We start from the raw sequence: 25,462 nt of genomic DNA on the forward strand, positions 1-25,462 counted from the left end.
TGCAGCAATGCACAAAGTGAAGAGATAACATGCCCTTTCTTGTATTTCCTCAAGGTTTTTAAAGACCACCAAGTTTTATACAGCCCACCCAAAGCACAGCCTCAGAGAAGAATAAACCCAAATTACATGCAAGAAATTGTTTTTATTCAAGGCCAAATTTATTGTCTTGGGTGATTCGTTCTGCTACAGTCCTCCTCCCAGGAAAGCTAGAGCTATCCAAAAATACAAAACAACACATTTCCTTTGCCTGTGGTGGAGGAGCATTCAGAGTTTATTTTCATTTTAAAGAACTGCTTGATTAAATAGGAACCTATTAATATACTGAGGTTTTATTACTGCATTTTAAAGGGCATTTCATGAAGGCTGGTGTTTCCTTACTGCAGCTTTTATGGAATCCAGAAAATATTTATGGTGCACCAACAGCATGCTAAGCTAAATAGTTTTTTCCCCTCTCACCCTGCCAAGATACTTGTGTGGTGATGTTTTACAAAATAGCTTAAAAGGGCTCTGATTCATGCTCATTGCAGCTCAGAGCTGGGTGGGTGCAGCACTCCAAGGGCGAGGCATCCCCACCAGATGTGGCTGCTTCTGCAACACCATCCCCATGGTTTGGGCTGCCCTGGTGGGGCAAACTGGTGGTGATTCCAGTTGGCATTAATGTCCTGGCAGGGCTGAGGTCTGATCCACAGCTCCCATCACAGCTGCAGTAGCTAGAGATGTCTCCCACCCAAAACCATGGGCTGCTGCGATGAACTGGGTGGGATTACAAACCTGGTCCCTTGCATTATGTGTACATGTACAGAAATACAGAAGAAAATCACTCAGGAGGCCTGTTCCTGGTCACCTTTCAGCAGTCCATATCCACCAAGAAAATTATTTTCCCTAAAACACTAAGGAAAATTCACTTCAGGAAAATCTCTACACTCATGTAAAAGCACAGTCATTGTAAGCTTCACTAGTGTGGAGCAGTGGAAGTGTCTTCTAAGTAGTATAAAGCTGTGCTAATAAAACCTGAATGGAAAGATCCAAATACTGGGACCCTAATTCATGAAGATGTCAATGGTTTGCTAACTATCACTTTGTGCAACACATCAGTTGAGAATACCCACACTGTTTCTTAAGCACAGATGCTCTCTTACCCACGGCGAGGCCAACCATCCTTTTCCCACAGGACTCCTTGCTTGCAGCAGCCACAGGTTGAAGAGTGAGACCTACAGCTCTTCACCTTCCCTGCAAGCTTATGAGGAATTTGACAGGACATCCATCAGCTGGCACTGTTCTTCAAAGTGGAATAAAACAGAGTGTTTTACCTTCCAACCATATAACTTTGCATAATAAAACTGTTTAGACTTGGAGATTTTTTCTGATGAATGCCAAATGCTCTAGAGCAGCAGCCTTCAACAGCAGATCTAAATCATGCAGCTTAAATGAAAGCCCACTTTCCAATTCATGCACTAGCTTTACTTTTTTTTTCTAGAATCAAAGGAATAATGTGAATACACTCTGCCTACAAAAAAGGCTTCTTAAAACAGTAACACTGTGAAGAGTGGAAACACAACTCTATTCCTGTTGCATCCCACTTTTTGCTCCATGTATACATGGAAATGAAGACATTCTTCCAAGTGCTTTTATGACGTTTTGAAGGTGTTACAAAAAAAGCTTATTGCTTCAGGGTCAGCGTAGCTACTTGCCACACTGATTTCAGTTACTGATTCTTAAGAGGCACAGACACTGTTAGGCATTAAATAGATATAATTACCAGATAACTAGCACATCACTAACTCTACAGATGTATCTTTAAGGCAAGACCATATTGTCTTATCACCGCAGAGCCCTTCAGGGAAGTACAAATCCTTATCCACTGCTCTGCAAATCCCACCCCGTTGGCACTGTGATGCTAAAACCACTTTTATTTTCTGAGTTCCACTTATAACCTAGATAGCACAGGAGGGAAAAACTTCCTCACAGCTTTAACATTCCTTCTAGTTGTCTCCCTAATGTCCATCCACTGGTGAACCAATACTGGAGAACCCATCAGCAGGCTGGAGTTGAGAGCTCATAGAAGGTCTTTCTGCCCTGCTGGTATTCCCTGCACACTGAAAAGATACAGCAGTTTCAGAAAACAAAATGCATTTCAGTAGGGTTTACTCTCCTGTCCCATTTCTAGTGGTTTTGAGATGGGACTGTCCACATCTTTTTGGGGTCAGTGGTATTTTTAGGAAAGGGAGCAGATTCTGGTAGAAGCATGCCCCACAAAAAAACATCCTCTCCAAAACATGAGTATTGCAGCCAAGTTCCAAAATACTTACGTCCATCAGGGGAGGTTCTTAGCATACTAAAACGTCAAAAACACACCTTAGACAGTACATTTTGAGCACCCTGCATAGCAAGCTTTTATCAGTTAGATCTCAAAGTGAGTTACAAAGTAGGTCAGTGACTGTTTGACAGATGAGGAAAACAAGCTAGGGATGTGCTGCAGCCTTTCCAAGCTCCTAAAAAAGGCCAGTGACACAGTCAGAAGCAAAATCCGGGTCTCCCAAATTGTTACCTAGTGCTCTTCCACTCAATAAATGCCTCTAACACTAATCCTTGTCATCTCCAAAGCTCATGACTTTACAAAGTCTAGTTCCTGAGCAGGTACCAATATGGGGGTAGCAATACTGGGGATATCAACAGTGAGAGAACAGCAAGTGCAGGGACACTGGGATAAAGAAACTACTTGGCAAAGTAAAAGAGGAACCTGTGCTTTTTGCAATTACCTTCACGTGAGCTCTGATACATATGTACATCCAAGAAGGCTCTCTGTGTTTAAGTTTTCCACTGAATCTTGCCCATATGAAGTACCACAAAGATAATGTTGGTTCAAGGACAATGGCTGGTTCAGCCTTCCTGGGACATCACGTATTTCAGACTGGTGACCCACTTCTACTAAAAAACTAAGCACACCCATCTCCCTGTCTTCAGTGGTATTTGGAGGAGTCCCATTTCCTGCATGACCCCACTTCACTTCCCTGTCACTGCTGCATGAGTTTGGTACGGAGAGAGGAAAAGGCTTCATAAGGATCTCAAAACTGGTTTAATGCTGTCTCATTGACATCAAAGGTCAGCTCTCACTATTTTTATTGGGAGCAGTTAGGCCACTACGAATAAATCCCAACCTGGATACTCTTTGACACTTGCCTGCACTTGTCATGACCAGAGATGAGAGACAGAGAGTGCCAGGAAATGGAATTTCTATTGAGTTTCACAGTCAGACACTGCAACTGCAATAAAATCTACCAAGAATGCTGATGCTATCTAATAAAAAGCGCAGAGCTGAGGATGAAGAACTTAATCCAACATAACAATAGGCTACATCAAAAGGAGGATTTTGTTCTGGACTGTCAGGAGACAGCACATATTTTCCTAGTCACATCCTAGCAGGCATCTCATCCAGTGCTACTTTTGCCACCAAAGGCTTCATATCAGAACACACTTGGCTATGGTAAAAGCTGACAAGAAGTCCATCAACCTTACAGATAGAGTAAATGATGCTTAAGATGACTTATCTTGGCTGCTCATTAGAGTTTCATGTCAAAGCTTCAGGTATATCTAAATTTATTCCTCATCCCTCCATGATCAAGGGCAGCCAAACAGAAACCCAATGGCTGCTTTTCTCCCAGTCTGGGAGCTCTGATATGTTTGCAGACACACCAACAATAAATTAAGAGAGAACAACATGGACCCAGGGCCAAATTCTCGCCTGAAACACGCCTTTTGGAATAAACTGCATTAATCTAGGTATTAAATTATGTAGATACAAGGTCATCAAATGTTCAAACTCTGCTCTCATTTAATTCAGAAAAAAAAATAAATCTACATAATGCCTTGCTGAAACTCTGTAATTTGTCCTTACAGACCACAATACACACAAGTATTCAGCACAAGCCACAGCAGAAACAGATGCCAGCAGATGGTATTATCCTGAACAAAATCAATTAAGGACGTTTACAGTATGTCAAAAGTGCAGCTACAAAAACAAAGTGTAGACCTGTACATCTGTTTCTTAATGAAGCCATGAGTACTTGACAGTTAGCCAATAAACCACAAGATACAGACTGCAGCAACACCAATAACAGATAAGGAAATAGAATATGTATTCAGATTCTTCAACAGTCACCAGAAAATACAAATGTTGAGCAGAAACTGAGTAACCAGATATTGGAAGTCCATATGTCATGCATAAATGTAGCAAAAATATAAGCATACCAGTTTTCAGTATCACAGATTTTGCAAGGACTGTGATTTGCTCAGAAATTATAGTAATGGGAGTCATATGGCAATGACAAGTTAAGAAACACTATTCTCTTCCATGACATATATTTAAAAGGCTGCTGGAAACCCTGTCACCTTGTCTGAAATAAAAAGAATAGTTCTCACAATTCCCTAAAGGCTGTTTATGACATCTCTGCTGAGAACCTGGTAACATAACATGTTAAAGGCATAATGAGATATGCAGCCACGTACATCTATGGCATCTGGCAGAATATATAAAACACAAATGGACTGAGGGAATCCCAGGGGTATTTGTACAGGGAACGAAAATCTTGCATCCTTGAGTTCCCCATGGAGATGAGAGATGCTAACACCTCATATGGGGAAAAAAGATAATCTCTTCTGTGCCACAGCTTCATTACACCACACTACTTGAGCACACTTGAAGTACTAGAACTCATTTATGGAAGAAAAGGGTTGGATCAGTGAACACCTGCTGCTGAAGATGGTATTTGGTGTCCACTCTGATGGTCCCTGTATCTTGTTATCAGTAGTTTACTTCAGACACCCATCACCACAAACAGGGATGTGACCATCCCAGTCACAGCCCACTGCAACATTATGAAATGTCTAGTATTAAAGTAGATGACTCTATCACCTCCCTGTACAATACTTATTATTTAGCTGCTGGGGAACTCATACCAAGTTTCTCCTACATTTGCTACCAAAGGAATAAAATATTCAGGAATATTTACATTAAGTGTTAATAAGGACTGAGGGCCAGGCTTTAAGGACCCTGAAAAACAGTCTTAGCCCTGAAAAATACTCTTATATTACAGCAATGCATCATTCACTTTTACCAAGGTCCAGACGACAGTCTCATTAGACCAGAGATGGATAAATGACAAATGATCTGGTGCATAATGTCACTGCAGGCCATGTAGGACTTCATACAAGCAGTACCACTGAAAACAGATGACTGGGTAGGGATTGTAAGGGTGAAAAACATAAGGCTTTAAGAATGACATTTGTGGGGAAAAAAAGCACTTCATATTTACATTTAATCTGCTTTGTAAATCGATTTTGTCATGTTACCTTGTCAAACCATTGAACAAACGGAGTAATTGCTTAAGCAGCATTGATAGAGATGTGACAGATTATTCCAGCATTGTGATTCTTTGTTCTCATATATCTCATTAAGAAATGATGATTGGTTCCATTTACAGCTCTTAAGTTGAATTCAGCAACTGCTGACACATGAATTCAACCTGGCATCCACCAGTTTTTTATTGCTCTCAGTCAGAAATTGTTCCTGGTGAAGTGGGTCTTGCAAAACCATTTCAGTTCAGTTGCTGATGATTTTCTAACGACACGAGATGGTAAAAGAAAAAACGCAACCGACTTCCCTGCTGATTTATAGCGTCTGTGGAATGAAAAGACTAAAACTTCTTGTACTTTGCAATCCTCCCCTTCCCCCACCTCCTTTTTGGAAGGCTATTTTTAACCTGCATCATTCTATTAAATAAATGCACAGCACATCCCTGCAAAAAACTGAGTCGGCAGAAGATGTGAACCACCTCGTGGAACATGCTCAGCCCCTTCCTCTTCTGTCCTGGACTTGCAACCTGTTCCTCCACAGCCTTGTAACTTTATACTGATGTTTGAAACCTGAGCAGAAGGACTATAAAATGCTGCTATTCCAGCGTGCTGCTGAGTAGCACAGACTCTTCTTTACTCCCAAAGAAAAATCTCCAAACTGCACATCAAGGGCAGAATTTTAGTCACTTTCAACTGCTACAAATGACTTAACAGAAAAACAGAAGAGTAATAGTCCTGGTGTGCTCTTGTGTGCTACCCTGACTTCTGGAAGATCTATTCAGAGTGCAAAGCCAACATACAAGGAGACCTCTAAGAAGACATTTTACAGGCACCTTTTAAATGCAAAACTTTTAAGTATTTTTGCTACCAATCTCCCTATCTTCCATATTTTGCTTTAGCATTAAAGTACCAGAACATCTAAACCACTGTTAAGTCACAAGGGGTGCTGCTTAAATAGCAGCAGAAAAGGGAACTGATTATGGAAGCTTATGTACCACCACCACAATGATATTAGCAAGGTGGGGTTTTAATCAACACAACTTCACAAGCCCTAACAATACAGGAGCAGAGGGCAACAAGCAATTGCCATCACCCTGAAGGCAGTGGTGCAGACCAGAATTAAATGTGGCCAGTTAAGATACTTCAGCCATGCCATAGACAGAGGGGAAATCCCTCACAGGCTATCCGAGACAGACCTCCTAACACCATGCACAATGTTAGGTAATTCACCCTGAACTTGCTGTGGTCATGTCTGCACCCAGATTCCATCTGCTCCACAACACCTTAATTTTACCATGTGAGGGGTGCTTTATCTAAGCAAATAAAAGGCCTTAATTGACCCAAAGGAATACACTTTGCTGTCTTCCAGCTGTGCCTCCCAGATGTGCACACCCACAGGATGTGACTATAGCACTGGACAATCTTATGGATTTGTGTATATTTAGACAGGAGATGGAAAGCAGTGATTCCATGTAGCAGATGTAACATGAATGTGCAGAAGAGGAAAATAAAGGACCATCAAGTTATTCTTATTTTACAGGGTTCACCCCCATTACCTAATTGACCAGTTCCTGTGTAAATATTAGGCAAAGTGAGCATTCTCCTTCTGATATCTGAGTGGACCTACCAGGAGTGTCTCAGAAATGGAGTTAGAGGGACATCACAGAGCCAATACTGCCTCTGAGAGCTTCCCATGCTCTCTAGTCACAAACGCAGCAAGGTCAAACACCGCCTATTTCATCAGCTGTGGAGCACTACCAAAGTCATCCCTGTTAGAGATGACAGGCTGGAGGAAAGCCACTACTCCCCTTCTAGCACTCAAAGCAACTGACTGGTGAACAAGAGTAGAAAGACAGACCCATGCCTATGAATTCTTGCAGCTGTGGATCTCATGAACAAGCAGAGGGACCCACTGTCTCTAGAATAAATTAAGCTAAAAGCATCTCATTTAGATGGATCTGTCTTGGCATTTACCTGTAGCTGAATCCCATTGCTCTGCTTTGCACCAGACCTCCCTCTTGGCTTGCACTCCCCAGTGCAGCTCCATTCAGCTGCAGAATGAGCATGCTCTAAGCTTTACTACTGACTGTGTTCTCTGAGGAGTGCCAGAAGGGCACATGTTTGCTTTCTGGACAAAAACCATCTCTGCTGTAACTCAGCCATCCTAGAATCACTTTATTTTCTTTCCATGAAAAATAGAAGATTCATCAGAGAAACTCATTCAATGCAGTTGCCTACAAAGCTCTGTAACATTCTTTTTCAGGCTCTCTCAAGAGCACGGGGTTTATATCCATCACATGAATTACATGGCTACAGCCAGGAAATTTAGTCAGTAAAATTACTCCAGATACACCTCATCATACCCAAAAGCAGAAGCTTCCCTGCAGCCTGCAGTACCTGTAAGTCCCTGTCTAGGTGCTTTTGAGAACCCTGGGTCTTTTCAGCTTATTTCTTGGTACATTCTCCCCCAACTAGATGCTGGGGGAGCCTCCTGCTTCCTAAAACACATAAACCATAAGCCAAATCTGTGATATGAGTAATTTCCCTTTTTTCTAAGTTATTCCTCTTGTACCCTAGTGCCTGGGTCATTCAACCAACAGAAGTCACACCATTATTCTGCTCCATAAATGTTTTTATCTAAGCACCTTCTCATGGTTCAATCAACCTGGCTAACAAGCCACATGTTGTTTGGCTCCTTCTTCTCTCCTTAAAGAAAGGCACACAAGTGCAGCAGTCATCTAGTAGGGCTTTTTGTGCTGCTTTGTGGGTGTTTTTAATGTCTGGGAGCATTTTCTGTTGGGAAGGAGAGCTTGTTTACTTTGCAATATTCAGGTTGCTATGTAATTACGCTAGAGAAGGTATCTCAAAACACCAGGGCCTGGACTCAGAGAAGGAGGTGGTGTTTTTATGATCAGCAGCAGCAGCATGGAGAAACTCAATGGTGTCAGATGCTCCCCTCGAAAACATTGTGTCTCTTGTACAAATAAATTACACCCCTATGGCAAGAAATCCTATTGTTGCAGAGGCATGAGGCTGACGATGCTGGGATAGGATAGGATGAGGATCCCAGAGCTTTAGACAGTCTTTCAGCTACCTCAGGCCACCGCTACAAAGAATCCTGAAGTAAAAGACAAAAGCCTTTGAATCTGTTCAGGTATTCTGCAGGAAAACAGGGTAGGGAGCATGAAACAAGTTTAGTTCACAGCATCTTCTGTGCATACCAAGCACTCTGTTGTGCCTGAAATCTCCAAATGCTGCAGGCTTCATGGCTGGGCACATTGCAGTGATTCACTTATGCTGAAAGGCAGGAGAAGTGGGAGGAAACCTCCAAGCCAACTCAACCTAACAATGAAGGATTACCCAGGGATGCTCCAGTCTCCCTCAGCTACAGATGAATTTGATTAGCAACCTGTGCCTTTCCCAGAGGAGTCTTCCACATGGCTGCAAATCCTCTAAGTGCTCTTCTTCCTCACTCTCCCAGCAACTTCCCATGTTGTTTGTGTTTTTCTATGTCATTTCAGTTTTTCCACTGTTTCTCATCCAATAGTTTCCTTCATGTCAGCCCTTGCCCATCACAGTGGGGGTGACGGGGTCACAGCAAATGAGTTTGGTTGGAAAGCTTAAGCCTGGTTGAAAACAGATCCATTGAATTATTTAAACCAGGCTGAGAGGATGGGATCCCACTGGGAAAAATCCTACATCGCTCCAAGAACCACCTGGTCTGCTCCAACTCTTTTCAGCTCTGGAAAGACCACAATTACTCCAAGCACCTAAGAAACAACACAGTAATAAAGCGCTCACACTGTTCCCAACAGCATACAGACAGCACTTTTCATCTTCAAATCTTAACTAGTGAAAACTAATTATATGTGATGACCACGGGTGAATCACATATAAATACATACTTTCTGAAGACAGCAGCACTGACACAGTGCCTGCTACTAAAAGAAGCAGGAAAATCCACTGCATAACACTGGAGTTAAGATTCAGGCTCAGCTCTGGGTTTACAAGTGACACACTTTCTTGTCTTTAACAAAACTGTTAGCATTTTTGCCTCATTTATTTAGAGTAAAAGTCCTTCTGGGTGCAAACAGTCTTTTACTCTGGTGTCTGTAACAGTCCTAGCTCAACAGCGCCTGATCTCATTTGAGGCCAATAAAAGGCACAGTCATAAAAACCCCGAGTATTTTAGACCCTTTACATTTCACTTGCTAGTGTCCAACCCTCAAATACACACCAACTTTTCAGCCTTTGCAAATCTACATTTAAGCATGAGAAGCTATGCTGTTTTATTTTGTACTGCCCTCAAAAGTCCATCCATTTCTGTGACAAGCAACATAGCTGGTGGAGGGAGGATGGCCACATTTCCCAAGTGCACTTGCCATCAGGTCAGCAGACAGGTTTTAAACACACTGCCCAGGTAGAACACACCAACATCACAGAATGACTCTGCAGCACAGGAGATACCTGTCCTAAGGGAGATACTTGTGACATCTGAGGAACCTTTCCGTTGGAGCACCTAGGAAGACCTGCAAACCTGCACACCCCACAGCTGATGAATGAGGATGCTACTACTCTCCTTACCCTCCAAACCGCCACACCAACCCTCACCAAAACAAGCACAGAGATTAAAGGCTCCTGGACCTTAGGCTTTCCATGGCTCCTGACCTCGCTTTATTCCTGTCTGCCACAGATGACACTTCTATGTCCTTTATACTCTCACAACTGAGCATCAGATCTAAATCCCAAAACTTGTGTGCCCAAATTTTGGGCAGTCAGGACTATAAGCACATACCTTCAAATACTTGGCATAAATTAGGGAGATGGGTAAGAGCAGGACAATGACAAGAACACAAGGATCCTTAGCGAGCAGAAGTTCACAGGCAAAGGGTCTAGGAGAGACATGCCATAGTGCTGCACCTTACTGCTGCTGATGGTAAATGATCATGTTAATTTGCATTATTAAAAGCACCTCCCTTTCATTCGTCCTGGAAACTGTAAGAAGACTGAAACTGTTTAGTTTATCTCCAGTTGGGAATACAAGAAAATCAACATCAGTCCTCAGTAAATGGAAGCCAGCTTGTTTTCTTTCACATGCTTCTTCCCCTTGCAGCTCTTGAAAAAGGTATTTTAAGAGCTATCTTCATGGCTGTGTAGCCCACTTGTCCAAAAATGTTGATATTTTAAATGTGACGTTTGACATTGCCCAGGAAGAGAGCAAGCAAGATCAGTGATCTATTGTTATAGAGGATCTCCAGCCCTGTGCTCGGCTGCTCTACACATAGATCAGATCCAAACCAGAGCTTCCGAGTAGCTCTCTCTTACCACATCCACTGTTAAAAAAATATGAAAACACCTAAAAAAGGCTTTTTACTCTGCCAAAAAAAAAAATCTGCTACAGACTATTATTTTAATTGAACCTCATACAATCTGTCTGGTGAGTAATTCTGGCATAAAACTCAATACATAGATTTCAACAGGAAAACATCAGTGAAAGGCCTTGAAAAGTTTATTAACAAACTGTTATTTATAGTTTTCTTTTTAAAATACAATTGACACAACATTCAGAGCAAATTACAGGAACCGCCAAGCCAGACAACAAAAACAGATCAGTGTCAAGACTTGATAGAAAGGTTTTAAGGAACAGTTTGATTTCCAGAAAAGAAAAGTACTCTCATTCCTAAGCTATTTGTCATTCAGGAGCAGCCCAATTGCACACATATGTTTGCAAATTATTGTTATTGTTGTGAATTATTATTCACAGAAAAGCGCTGACAAGCAAGGTGGTTTGAATTCCAATGAAAGTGATAAATAGCTGCCCCAAGGAACTTTTTATCCCTCCTTTTACTCATTACCTGTTTACTAACAGTTTACTAACAGTTTAGTTCCAACTTGTTTTCATGCTATCTAAAATGACTAGAAAATTAGGTCCCATTAAGTAATCATGAATATAAACTGTGACTCACAGGTTAAGTGAATACCATTACTGGCAGTAAATTCAGAACCCTATTATAAATGTTTGCTGTTGTCAAGTGAACCAAAACAATACAACTTTATTCAATATTAATTGCATCCTTGGACGGATTAAGTAACTCCAACTAATATTCTGCACATAGTCAGGAGAATTGTGTGTGGACAGCAACAGAAATAATTGAGGTCGATCACCTAGGTAGAGAGAAAAAGAGACAAAAAGGAAGGAAAAAATACAGAAAGAGATATTTCAGCTCCTATGTGAAAGCAGATGGAGGGTGAAGGAAGCAGACAGGCTGCTCCAGATGGCGGGAGCGGCAGCAAAGAAGGCTCTCACACCCACTGTGTTGTGGCTGTGATGGGAAGAATAGACTTTTGGTTGAAGGATTACTATAGGACTCTAAAGAGTTGGGTTTAACTCCGTGCACTACCTCTCCACCAGGTCTCCAAACCCTCTGGGTTTGCCTTGCTGAAAGCTTTAGGGTATCAGCTACCTCTGCAGCTGACAAAAAACACCAGTACTTTTATTCATGATTTGCCCTCAGCTCACACAAAGAGCAGCTGAGAACTCAATTGAGGTCCTGAGTAGTAACACACTGAGTTTTGGCCTAGGTAAGAATCACATTTTTCTCAGCCCTGCGCAAAAAATGGGGGGGGGGGGGAGGGGGGAAGCCCAAATTCCCCATTCCAAACCTATCCAAAAATCTTACTGTCACCCTGACGGTCAAGCACACTTCTTGGTTGCACAGGCATGCAGGTAACCAGGTATCCTCCAGCAGCAGGGAACTCAGACACTACAAAGATGTACTTGAACAAAAACAGCCATAGGAAAAAGAGATAAAGCAGGGCAAAAAGAGGTAAGGCATCAAAACAAGTAGAAAATAAGGCTCATGAAGGAAACGTGAGCACTTATGTGAGCTGACAACACAGCAAACTGGGCGTCTCCAAAATGACGTGTTTACCTGAAAGCCTTTGATTGTTGAGTATTTTGCAATCTTATTTTCAGACAATGAAAGAAAATTGACCTTTATGTTACACTGTTGCCTCAAATGAGCACTGTCCAAAACACACATAAGCCACACTTGAGACTTGTCAAAAATCCCTCCTCACTAATGGCTGTAGACTTTTCCCCAGTCTTCTCCATCAGCCTTTAAATCCATTGGCCGTCTTGCTTTTCTTTCTTTCCCATTTCAATTCCAGCTGAACACTCAAACCTGTTATTTTCTGTAACTGTTCAAGGAAGACCAACAATCTACGCTATAAGATATGACAATTCACGTTGCAGATAGTAGGGACTCACTATTTTGAAGCCTCCAAGAAGATACCAGATAGTAAACTATGCCACATGATAGTGAACAGGGTTATTTAGTTTAAAACAAATGTGTCACCTTAAAGGAGCCCTAACAGTAATTTTCTCCTTGCCCTATATAAAGTGCACAAACTAAAACATCTGAGTTTTTTCACAGTGTTAAGTTAAACATTAACACCTGGACCTCAGCTTTCCTTCCTCCTCCCACAGATGCTAGAGGCATGCTGTAGGTACCATGCACCTCCTAGCATGAATTATGTCTAACCCCACATGGTTTCGATGGTAAGATTCCCCAAGTTACAGATCTGAAGGTCAGAAACAACAATGAAACATCTCCTTCTGTAAACATGAACAAAAGGCTCTTTCCTGGTGACTTCTGCATGAATCCCCAAAGCTTTCAGATGGCAAAAGGATTTCTTCCAGCAAATCATCCCAGAGGAGATGACAAGCACTCGCCTTCACAGGTTGCTCCAGTGGCTCATCAGCCTTCCCCCTGAAATTGTGTACCTTAACTTTAGCCCCTTGGCTAAACTTATATTCTCCCCTGAGGATATTTTTCAATATGATGTGTTTCTTCAATGTAATTTAAAAGAAAAATAAAAAACACTGAAGTGAGGAAAGGATGAAACACTCTAACAGAGCCACTGCTGCCACACTGGGGTGTTGTAAAAGAGAGGCAGAAACTGCTGGTAGTGTCAGCAGAAACACAAAAATCAGACAGACTCTTCAATCTTCACAGGGGGTGCAGAGCCAGAGGAAGCACAGATACTAACATGTTTCTTTACATCTTGAGAATTTCCAAAATCAGAAGGGAAAAACAATCAATTTGCATAAAGCCTCAAGCTAAACAGCTAAACAGTGATGTTTCATTGTGTTTAACAACACAACTGCTTTTGGCACCCAGTCGATGAGAAGGGAAGATCTTTGACCAGAGACAAACAGATCTTGAGCCTTGTGGTACCTCCCAGCAACTTCCAGCAACTCAAATGCATAGGACACCTCCACTAGGACCTGTCCTACCACCAGCATCTTCTTAGATGGTGGAAGTCAAGGCTGACTGCCTGGCCTGATGCAGGTCATCTCTAGTAGCCTTGTCCCCATGAAGGTCTGAGCAGCAGAGAACAGATGAGAGCATTAGGTGGGCCACCTCATGAAAAGCCTGACTGTTAGCGTGAGACTACATGCAGGGGAAGATACCAGGAAGGATGTGAGAGGACAAGAACACAGGAGACAGCACATAAGAGTTTGTGACAGTGTGTGTGTGAGAAAGAAAATAGATATGAGAGCAGTTCATTTCACAGCATGAACAAGCACAGATGGGTGTGTAGAAGAGTCATGAACAGTACCAGGAACCCATCAAAGAGTTAAGAGTATGGAGGAGACACAGGACATAGATGAACCAAATATTACAGTAGAGCTCCTAAGAAGAACAGAACCACCTGTAAGTTTTCTCTGTACTGTATTTTAGTATTTAGTATAAAATACTAAATACTGTGTTTCATATCTTAGGAAGGTACTGGAGTAGTGTATTTGTCTTCCCACCCAGCTCTTACCATGTTGTGACTATATCCATGCAACACTGTGCTATCATGACTAAGCTTTCAGGAAACTACTGCATCACTTTTAAGGACAGCACCAATATTTCCATAGTTACTAAGCTTCAGCCTTTCTAAATATTCTAGCCTAATTCTAATGTCAACAAGGCCTAATGGCAGACACCTTAGAAATGTGGGCTGATCTGATTAGGCAGACCAAACGATTGGAGGCTTTCCTCTTTAGCTGGTGGATGACGTGGTGTGTCTTATTACTTCACAGAACGTCAAAATTTGAGGTTTAAAATGCCTTAGACAAAATACCATTTAAATAAGAAGAAAGAAACCTATATTTCAGTGGTCACCCTTAGCACATTCCTGCTATTGTGTAAGTTCACATCTCACAAGGGCTGGGGCAGAAATCACCCTCTCCAGGCCTGCAGATTGAGTAGAGCCGCAACAGGTGAGTTTGTGAAAACGTAGAAAGATAAACAGTTAGATGAATCCTATTCTTTCCTCAAGCCCACCTGTCTTGACTTGGATAGGACTATAAACTGCATCAGCTGAAGATCTGGCCCACAGCTGTGATTTTATTTTATCCTTGATTTACTTTGTGAATTCTTCCTTTTTTCAGGATCTGTAATTTCACTTTCAATGGCTCGGTAGTGAACAGGTTCAGTTTCAAGGAGAGAGACCTTCCGAACCCACACATGTAGAGTTCATTACCATGTTACTGCAGTCCTGCATGGACTGGCACCACCAAACTGCAGGAGCCCAAGAATGGATCATTATATGTATTTTATATATAATAATATGCAAAGTATTTTAAATTACTTTTTCTTGATTAATATTACCAAAATATTTTGTTGACATGCTGGTATCTAAGAGAGTGCAGCCACAAACTAAGATTGCACATGCTTAGAAACTGTGTAAATGCAGAACAGAGTAAATACAGGTCCAAGTACCACCTGAGCCAGCCACTGCATTGCTGATAAAGCCTTTAGGAAAACACTATTGCCCAAGAGCACTGAGCAGAGCAAACAACACAGACCTCAGCCACCAAAGGAAACAATTCTTTTGAGTGGAAAAAGCTGTTTTCTTACACATGGAGGTGACATCCAATTCAAGATGCCTATTTCAGTATCAGTGTGGCTGGACATGATTTACAAGCACCTGTGAATAATTAATTCCAGCTCTGGAAGAGAGAGCTGGTACTCATTAGAGATTCCTTGAAGCCCAAATGATATCATGATTAACTGAGTTGGGATCCTTTTAATAATTCCAGCAATTCCAACTCTCCCGTGTTAAAAACCTGCTGAAAAGTTTTCATTCAGTTTAAAGACTCCTCTCAGAGAACAAATCATTCATAGTTTATACACATGGATTTAACATTCACAAATCAATGCACTTGAAACAGAGTATGTTTTTAAAGTTTCTCTTTCACTTTCTTCCCTGATTTAATGCTTTTCTTTCTTCTAACCAATTCTACCGCAGGCATTTAAAACTGCTGCATGAAAAAGGGCTGCTTTTCTCTTAGAAATGCTTTTAGCACTTTGGCACCCTGAAATGGAAGGTGGCAGAGAAATGCAAAATACAGCTACTACACTAATCCAGTACATCTCATCTGACACACCAAAGTTTTCACTTCAAGCCCATCCATGCTAGAGAAAAATCTATTAGAGGGTGAGATCAGACGATGGCTGTCCAACACAGTTCAGCATTACAGTGCAGGAGGAATCAAAGCTGATTTTATCCCTGCTCCCAAATAATGCCAGAGGAAAACATTTTGATCCAGATGCTTTGAAGGCATTTAGACTTTTCCTTAGCTCCTATTTAAGTACTTTACTGTCAATAACTCAGGACGTATCCCATCTCCTGCACTCTGTACATCTGCTACTCAAGTCAGTGAACAGACCTTCAATGCCTTCAGTGGGAATGGAACAAGTACTTCAATGATTTGCTCAGTGATGGCCTAAATCTTTCAGCAGTTTCACACCCTGGTAAGTCACACCAGAGCTGGTATGAACTGCAGGTGCTACGCTGGTGGGTGGCCAAGGACAGAACCAAAACTCAGATTCAAATCTCCTAATTATCAGCCTGCTCTCTGAAACTAAGGAATGCACAACTGATGTGTAGGCTGATAAATGCACATACATTCGTAATGAATATGGTTATGTCTGCAAAACAGCTCTGTTTTCTGTACACAGGACCAGGTCTGTGATCCAGGGAGTTTAATTTTCTAAAACTTCCCAGACTGACAAAGTCAAGATTAAGAACTTCACTGCTTCAGATCTAAGGACTTACTAAACCCAGTGGTGAGGCTAAGACAATGGTTAATAGTTTGAGACACTAATTAACCATATTTAATGAATTTAATTTGTAACAACCGTGCTAATATGCATAACTATTAACTCTGACCAGCTTTACCTTCCTTGGGACCTACACCTGCTCCCATTAACTTCAGTGGGATGCAGATCAAGGCCACAACATTAACCCTTTCTGGACCTCTTCAGTGGCACAAATTAACCCTTGCAGATGGCTTCATACACAACAACCAGGAGAGCTGAAGAACAGAAACCACAGCAAACTCTCCTGCTGCTCTAACAAATCTCATCACATTAGGACTTTCCTCCCCAGCACTCCTCTCAGGAAGGGAACTGCATGCCTAAGGTGACAAGCAGGGACACATCTCTCCTGGCATGGAATTCTGACAGCAAAAATTTGATGAAGCTGATAAGAACACACCACAGCACTCAGTTCTCCTGCTGCACTTTTCTTCTCCAAAGACTTGGGCAGATGTGCATTTGATTTGCTAAGTCAGTGTTTTCTTGAGGGTTACACTATGTGCTCATCACAACAGAGTTGCATGACCCATCTCCATATTAAACCACCAGCCTGATTCTTACTCACAGCCTGTTCATAGGAAATCAGTGAGCCCATGAAGCAAAAATACTCTGTTTATAGGGAGCCCTCCCTTGGAAGCAGAAAGAAACTAAAATATTACAGTCAAAACTTGTTCCACAGTATTTTGGAAGTGGCACGCAGAGTATGAAAAGCACTACTCAGGATTAACAACGTGTCAGTTTGAGACGTGCTTCAAGTTGCAATTAAAGCAGGAGGGACCCAGCAACGAGGAGGACGCCCAATACAACTGAACTTTAATAACAACATATATATGTACAGAATCCTATATGCTTACTTCCTTCAGCACTCCCGGCTCTCTACCTCTACAATAGCCTATAAGGGAAAATTTGTTTTAACAAAAATAAAACTCTCCGTTCAGCCAAAAAAGCACCAGCCAGCACCCCGCTCCCTTGCACCATCTGCGCCTGTTTATTCTCAGCCTCCTGACAAAAAAAAAAACCCACAACTCTAACGTTTTACTAATCTTTATGCCCCGTCACTATAAATAACAGAAATAAACCCCAACAACCGTTAAGACATCCAATCCACTCTGATTATTTCTGCTTGTCTGTCCACGAATAGATGCAGCCATCGGCTTTGGGGGAGAGCGTGCAAGTCAGACCGCATTTATTTACAATTGCACTACCAAGAAAAAGCCTTTCCCCGTCTCCTCACACAGTTAATATTTTCAAACACTTTTTTGCCCCTTTTTTTCTCTTTATTGGGGGGTGAGGAGAGGTGTCAGCCCAGCTCCTGCCTCGTGATATTTATATACATATATTGTTTCCAGATCGTCCTGACTTCTTGCTCGGATGGATGAGCAGTGCGTGGAGCAGCACCAATACGTGCACACGGGAGCATACAGACACACAGACAGGCAGACACGCACCCACCCGCAGGGCACCCCGCGCATCCCCGCAGGGAAGGGACATCCCCCCCGCAGCCGTCCCCACCACTTACGTCCCCAGCGTCTCCTTGAACTCGAAGATCTTCTTGATGTCCTCCGCTTGCTTCTTCCAGGAGCCGCCACCGTCCCCGTTCTCCCGGGCCATGGCCACGGCGCGCAACTCCGCGCAGCCCCGCGGATGCTGGCGCGGGGGACACCGAGCTGTGCGCGGCTTTTGCTTTCTCTTCTGCCGCGGTAGCAGCGGCGGCTGCGGCTGCTGCTGCTCGCTCTTTCTTCTTCTTCTTCTTCCTCCTCCTTCTTCTCCCCTTCCTCCTCCTCACACTTCCTGCCCGCCGCCGCTTTTATTTCCTCCGCTCTCCGGCGGGCTCCGCTAGTGCCACTTTTCCTGGTCTATTTCCTACCAACTTTCTCTGCCGCCCGCCCCTCCTCTATCCCCCCTTTCCCCTCCTCCGCACCGCCCCGCGGAGTCACTCGCGGGGTTCCCCTGTCCCTCCCTCTTTCCGCACCCTGCGCAGCAGCTGCGCGCAGCCTGTCTCGGGGTCACTTTGGTCCCTGACAGACCCACCCAGCGAAAAAGTCCTTTGGGGGTTTTTTTTCTCTTTTTTGGGGAGGGATGTCACTGTTTTCTTCCCCACCTCCCGTGCGGGGCCCCAGGGGATGCTCAGCCTCCCTGCCGCGGAGCGGTGCGGAGCGGCCCCGCCGGTACCGCGGGAGCAGCGGCTGTGCGCGGTTGTTATGGCAATGGGAGGAGGAGGAGAAGGAAGAGGAGGAGGAGGAAGAAGGAGGAGGCAGCCCCGCCGCTGCTCTGCTGCCTGGCGCTGCCCCTGCTGACTGAATGACTGAAGATAATTCGCATTGCACCAAAACCGCGCACGTCAAACGGGAGGGGAGGGAAAGCGGGAGGGGGGGGGGGGGGGGGGGGGGGGGGGGGGAGGAAGAGAAAGCAAGGGAAAAAAAATTAAAAAGCCAGACCACAAGCGGCCGCTCTGCCTGGATGTGCTCTGCGCAGGGATGCGCCGGGATGAGCGGAGGTGATGGTGCCAACCTGCCTCACGCACACACATACACGCCTTTCTGGGATGCAAAAACTCGCCCCTTCTCACGGACACCTCCCTTACCCAGCACCCTCAGAGAAGTAAGGGGCATCCAAACACCAGGGTCACCCCCTTGAGCAGCACCAAGCCCGGAGGCAGGTGGATAGGCACTGTGTAGCCTTGTGAAGATGCCCAAGTCCCAGCACCATGTCCTGAGGCAGGCAGGACTCCAGCCTGGCATACACACACTCATGGCCCCGCTGAGATTATTGCTAAAAGCAGCTTTTTCTCAGCGACACTGAGACCTCTAGTGTTGTCACATCGGGCATCAGCTGAGCTCTGATGCGGGGTAATGGGCAGAATTCATCAGAAACATCAGAAGAAATTACAGCCTAGGCTGAGATACATTTATAGTTTATAAATGCAGAGTCTTCAGTTTCAGAATATGTAAGGGCACTAAAAAAATGCAATTCTTTTGGGACACAAGCGACTAAAGCACAGGCCTGGCTGCTGGCAGGTGCAGGCACTAATGTGCCGCAGGGGCAGCTTCAAACCCGTCCATCACATTAGGTACCTGGCAATAAATCCTAATACAAGCGGCTAAATAACATTTACTTAATGTTATTGTATAAATAAAAGCAGATGTGACTGTACACACACACACCTGTTTAACATGCATCGTGTCCTTTAACAGATCCCTTAAAATTCTACTTTCAAAGCTGTTTTTCTAAATTTCCCATAATTTATGTGAAGAACGTAGAAGGTATAAGCCTGTGAGGCTTTCCATGGGTCTGGACTTAGCTGTGCCTCCCATTTCAAAGGGGATGTGGCAGAGGTGGGAATTTGGAGGTGGATAAAGGTGTTAAACTTGGAGAACAGGCTGGGGTGTCTGGGCAATGCTACCCTCTGCTGGGCAGAGCCACTCTGTTTTGCATGTGCCGGCTCCCGCAATTCAGCGCCGCACCTCTCTATTTTGATGCCTTGCTTTTGTGCAGCAACATGGGCAGAACAAAGCGCTTGGGATTTCCTGCAGTGGGTGCTTACCTGCGTTTTGAACAGCTTTCCTTCTGCTCTTGACTTATTCCCATCTTATCACTACCCTATTTTCTTTGTTGCTTGATCCTCATGACCTGCTCCATGGTAGTGTCACCAGAAGTCCCCAGGCAGGCTTTGCATGCCACTTCATACCTGAGAAATGAAAGCCATGATTGAGCTAAAAGGATGCCATTAATCACCAAATCCAAGTTTCCCTTCAACCTGTACCCCTTTGATAGTTTCTTTCTTTTTCACATGTAAGACACTTGGTGTCAGAAATGCCACACTGTGATTTGGGTTTACTGAGTGGAGCTAACCTCCTGTCTTCTGGATAAGATTGAGAGAGTATGAGGACAGGAGGGGCAAGTGTGATCATCTGCCCTGACCTCCAGAGTGACAGAAGCCAAAGAGCTTCATCATCCAGAAGATGAGCACTATGACTTATCTTGGAGCTATGGCATACCAAAACCACCCACCACTATTATTTATGAAGTCATGTTGGTCCCTACAGCATCAGGTTAAAACCTCACTGCACAGACAGCATCACCCACTTTCCATTCCCACTTTTAACAGCCAAAAAACTTACTTGCAATTGCTCAAATCCTTTCCAATGCTGCAATTTCTTAGCATCAAAATTGCATAAGATAAAGGTACATGTCAGCCTGTAAATCTAAGTTTTCTTTTCCCTATTTAACTTGTGTCTTCAGCACCACATGAATATGCCTTTTTTTTGTGATAAAATATCCTATGTGATGTAGCAGGTAATATAGAAACCTCTGGAGCCATTACAGTTTTAATGAGAAGTATACGAGATGCTCCTATTAGGCAGGAACTACTGGCACAATAGACCGTAACAGCCTTTTCAGAGTCATTACAATCTGTCATGTCAGGCTGAATTTAGGGAATCTGTAATCTTGCTTGACTGACAAGCACCTGCAGAGCTATTGTGGCTATTTGAAGAATAAGTGTTTTTAAAAAAATGAAAATCCTACATGAAAAGTTCTCTCTTTGCTGCATACAGCAGTGCCTGCTGCGCCTATGGGGCTCTGTATGGCTGCATTCAGTGTTTCATTACATACAACTGGATTACATGAACATTAATAGAGTGGTAAAAAGAAGCACACAGAAGTGCCAGAATTCAGACTGCCAATAAAACATCAATTTGGGCCCTTTCTGTAGCACTACGGTGGCAATCTCTCATTACCTGGGCATTCTCTGCAGCTCTGCCAAGGGTTAGATCAGAACATTGCTAAAGAGCAGATATGGTTGATGTGCTTTTGAACTAGCTACACATACTGCACGTGCACCCAATCACTCCATGTAACAAAACCCCAAACCTTTACATTGGAGATGTAAAAGTTCCAACTCTTTTATAAAGCCTCCTATGGGAATATTGGAAATTTAGGTGAGAAATTAAAAATCAGCTTCTAGATGAGATAGTTTGTTTCAGAGTAAAGTGATAGGATTTTCAGAGTAATATTTAAAACTACATCTCTATCACTTTGGTCCTTCCAGATGATGTTGGGGTTGCTTATATATGGTACAGCTGCTCTCGGCCACACTCACTGCTGACTGTTAACATGGGCACTATGGAAACTACATGACAATGAGCATAAATAAAGGAGTCACGTCTACTTTCCAAGCCCTTTCACTTACAACCTGGTTTTCTTCTGCTAAAATACTACAATATTGGATCTCTTTCCCATCGCTGTTTCTGAGTCATACAATATAATCTTGCTTTTCAATTACAAATCAACACTATTGATGCTTTTCTGCAAAACTGTCAGAAACATGCCAGCTGCTCATTTACCCAGGGCTATGCTCAACAGATAAGCACCCACATGTCCATGTCCATGCTTAGGGTTAAAACCCCACATACAAGCTGTACTTTGCAAGGAAGGCAGTGACCTCCAGCATCAGAGCTGGAGCAGCTTCAATGTAAAGCAAACAACACTCAAGCACACAACTGTCCTCTGCTGTCTTTAGGACCATGTAGCAACCTCAGATAGTACCTTTTCCTCTAAAAACTGGGGCCAGCCCCAGAGAGAAGGTGGATTGTTGGTTTCACACACATAGGTATGTACATATGCTAACTGCAGTGCAGCAGGAGCAAAGTTATTTGGTGCTGGTCTGCTCCCACGGATGCTGATAGCAACACTGTCATGAGTGAGTGTAGACCTTGGCAAGCAATTCAAAGCAAAATGTTATTTCAGATGCTTCATAACCTCTAGGATGAGCCCAACATGAAATAAAAACCTGGGGCAAGGCATCTCAATAGAACAAGAGGAAACGGCCTCAAGCTGCACCAGAAGAGGTTTATATTAGATATTAGGGCAAATGTCTTCACTGAAAGGGTGCTCAGGCATCAGAACAAACTGCCCAGGGCAGTGCTGGGGTCACCATCCCTGTAAGTACTCAAAAAAAAGGTAGATGAGGCCCTCAGTGACATGGTTTAGTGATGGCCTTGGCAATGCTGGGTAAAGGTTGGACTTGATGATCTTGAAGGTCTTTTCCAACCTGGTTGCGTCTATGATTCAATGCTTCTGTGATCTTCAAATTCAGCAGCAAGAGGATGCACATGAAGAAAAGAAAATGCCAAACAAGAGATTTCTACAGGTCTTAGGTACACAGTGTTTTGTATTCTTTTTAGGGTTAAGTATAATCAATGTCCCTACACCACCCTTAAGCACATTAAAGCCTTTGATCAGTTTAAGCTCTTTAAGATAACCTAACGCCCTTGCTCATCGAAGATAATTAAACCACTGTCCAAAAACATACAAAATCGAGGAAGAGGAGGTGATAATGGCTGCTGCTTGTGCTGCTTTTCTCACTGGGAGAGGGGAGTTTAAATTACCATGGGGGTTTTAACCATGTCTTTGAAGTGGAATAAGCAAGTACTGATATAGATGTGAATGCTCAGCCTGCAATTAGTTGTCTCAAGACCATCTGGTGCTTGGTTAAGCTCCCAGGTGCTTTTATTACTCTTGAGGTTCAGAGATGCCAGCTAGCCCCTTGAAGTTGTGACTTTTCTGTGCTGTTTTTATTCTCATCTGAATAAACCTAGGAAGCTAGAGGACAAAAGTCTTGACAAAATGATGCAGAGGCTGCTTGTTTCACTATGGAAAAAATGGGGTTTAAGAGAATAATAACCAGGCTGAACACATCATTTGGAGTCTGCTGTGCCATGTGTGCATTGCAATAAATCTTTAAACTCAGGGTTGTAAATCACAGTCATATAAAAGTGTGCTGGGAGGAAAAAGCTATCAGTGAGGAATAGAGTAACATGGTGGTGAAGATGAATGTGAGCAATGGAAGAGCTGGCAGGAGCCGAACATGTCTCATAACTTTAAGGAGATGCATGGCTATTACAAACCCTGCTTGTTCATCTCCTCTCTCAGTCCCTGAGCTATGGAGCGGAGGCCTGGGCTCCAGATCCAACAGGCTGAGGCTCGTCAATGAGCCAAGCTTTGGTGAAAATGAGAACTGGGTCTTTCTCCAGTTGGTCTGGCCGATTTGGCTTTACATGCTTGGTTCTTGTGGGGAGCACTGAGTTGGGACATTACAGCTCCAAAACTCATATTGAAAGAACATCTGGTGATGAGATAAAGGACTCAAAACCTGTGAAAATATTTAAAATAAAATAAAATGAAATAAAATGCCCAAACACTTCCAATTCAACACCACAGAACCAAAGAATCATTCAGGTTGGAAAAGAACTTTAGGATCATCAAGTCCAAACACTAACATTATTCTGCCAAATCCACCATTAAACCATGTCCCTAATCACCACATCTACATCTAAACACCTCCAGGGATGGTGACTTCATCACTGCCCTGGGCAGCCTTTTCCAGTGCTTGACAGCCCTTGCAGTGAAGACATTTTTCCTCATCTAAACTTCCCCTAATGCAGCTTGAGGCCGTTCCCTCTTGTCCCATCCCTTGTTCCTTGGGAGCAGAGCCCAGCCCCCTCCTGGCTCCATCCTCCTGTCAGGCAGTTGTAGGGAGCCATCAGGTCACCCCTGAGCCTTCTCTTCTCCAGCCTGAACCCCCCAGGTCCCTCAGCCGTTCCCCATCGTGCTCCAGGCCCTGCACCAGCTCCGTTGCCCTTCTCTGGCCCCGCTCCAGCACCTCAATGTCTCTCTTGCAGTGAGGGGCCCAGAGCAGAACACAGGATTCGAGGTGCGGCCTCACCAGTGCCCAGTGCAGGGGCACAGTCACTGCCCTGGCCCTGCTGCCGCACTGCTGCTGATACAGGCCAGGATGCTCTCAGGCTCCTTGGCCACCTGGGCACAAGCTGCTCATGTTCAGCCCAATACAGGTTTACTTAATTTGTTTGTTTTCTTTTTCCCCTGGGATTTCTCCCTTGCAATGAACAGCTCGGCATAGGGAATTCAGCTGCACAATGAAGGAGCTGTGCCTATGAGTTTCCTTCCTATTCCTGCTGCCTTGTGTAGGGTACTCTGGATGCATCAGCACTGGGAGACAGGAACATATCAATGGGAGTTGTGCTTCAGGCACACCAACTGCAGTGAGATGCCAAGTGCTGTGGAGGATCAGATCTCAGGTGTTGCAAATTGAGTACCCAAAATTAGCAATTGCTTTTGATCATTTTGGCCTTAATCTCTCTGTGCCCTGGATCACCAGCTGGTGATATCGCAGGAGTGCTGTGAAGATAAACGCATTAATATTGATCAGATGCTGAAGCACTAAAGGCACTCACAAGGAAATTAATGTTGAATTCAGTGTGCGGTTTGAACTGTGTGTATTAATGTGGCCTAGAGCCATTTACTGCATTAAAATAACCCCAAATGATAGGTGATAAGATAATTAAGGGATGCATTACATTCAACATGCACCAAGGCCCAAACTGTGGCCGTGCAGGCTGTTTAATTCTGGTGTTTCCCAGCTCATGAGTTTGATTTTACAACCCACATGGGGTTTACAGACCATACCCCAGGAAAGGAGGTTTATCCGATGATACCCTCTCTCTGCACCATCTCCATGCCTGTGCCAATTGATCTCTTCCACCCCAATAACTTTTGACTCTCTTACCTGATTCCAGCCACATGTAATCCACCATAGGATTTAACTGCCCACCACCACTACTCTTTCATCTAGGGAATATATCCACCAGAGAAGTGGGCTTGCGGACCTCAACACACAGAGGCCAGATCCTACCTGCTGTGAAGCAGCCAGTGGTCACAGCTTTCCTGACTGGCACTGTGGAAGAGCCTCTCTTCCCAGTCCAGCTTGGCCCAAGCTTGCACTGAGTCCATGTTTGCCCTAAGGAGGTTCACAACTCCTTAGATTCATGTGATTTTACTGTTACAGCTGTACATCTACTATGATTCTCATCTTCCCAAGCTTGATGTGTTCATCTGAACCATATGAATGTTGCACCAACACAACTCACTTCCAG

At 43.6% G+C, this 25,462-nt stretch overlaps 1 protein-coding gene across 1 annotated transcript in view; it reads right to left on the bottom strand.

Moving 5' to 3' along the window:
• The window catches only part of CAMK1D (calcium/calmodulin dependent protein kinase ID), a 217,161-nt gene extending 198,839 nt beyond the window's left edge, over positions 1-18,322 (bottom strand). Inside the window, exon 1 of the mRNA XM_005143332.3 lies at positions 18,028-18,322. Within this exon, the coding sequence (XP_005143389.1) occupies positions 18,028-18,119 (92 nt within the window). The 5' untranslated portion in view covers positions 18,120-18,322. The remainder of the gene's footprint in view (positions 1-18,027) is intronic.
• Positions 18,323-25,462: the final 7,140 nt, after the last annotated feature.

Source organism: Melopsittacus undulatus, chromosome 5 (genome assembly GCF_012275295.1).
Source record: "Melopsittacus undulatus isolate bMelUnd1 chromosome 5, bMelUnd1.mat.Z, whole genome shotgun sequence".
Lineage (NCBI taxonomy): Eukaryota > Metazoa > Chordata > Aves > Psittaciformes > Psittaculidae > Melopsittacus > Melopsittacus undulatus.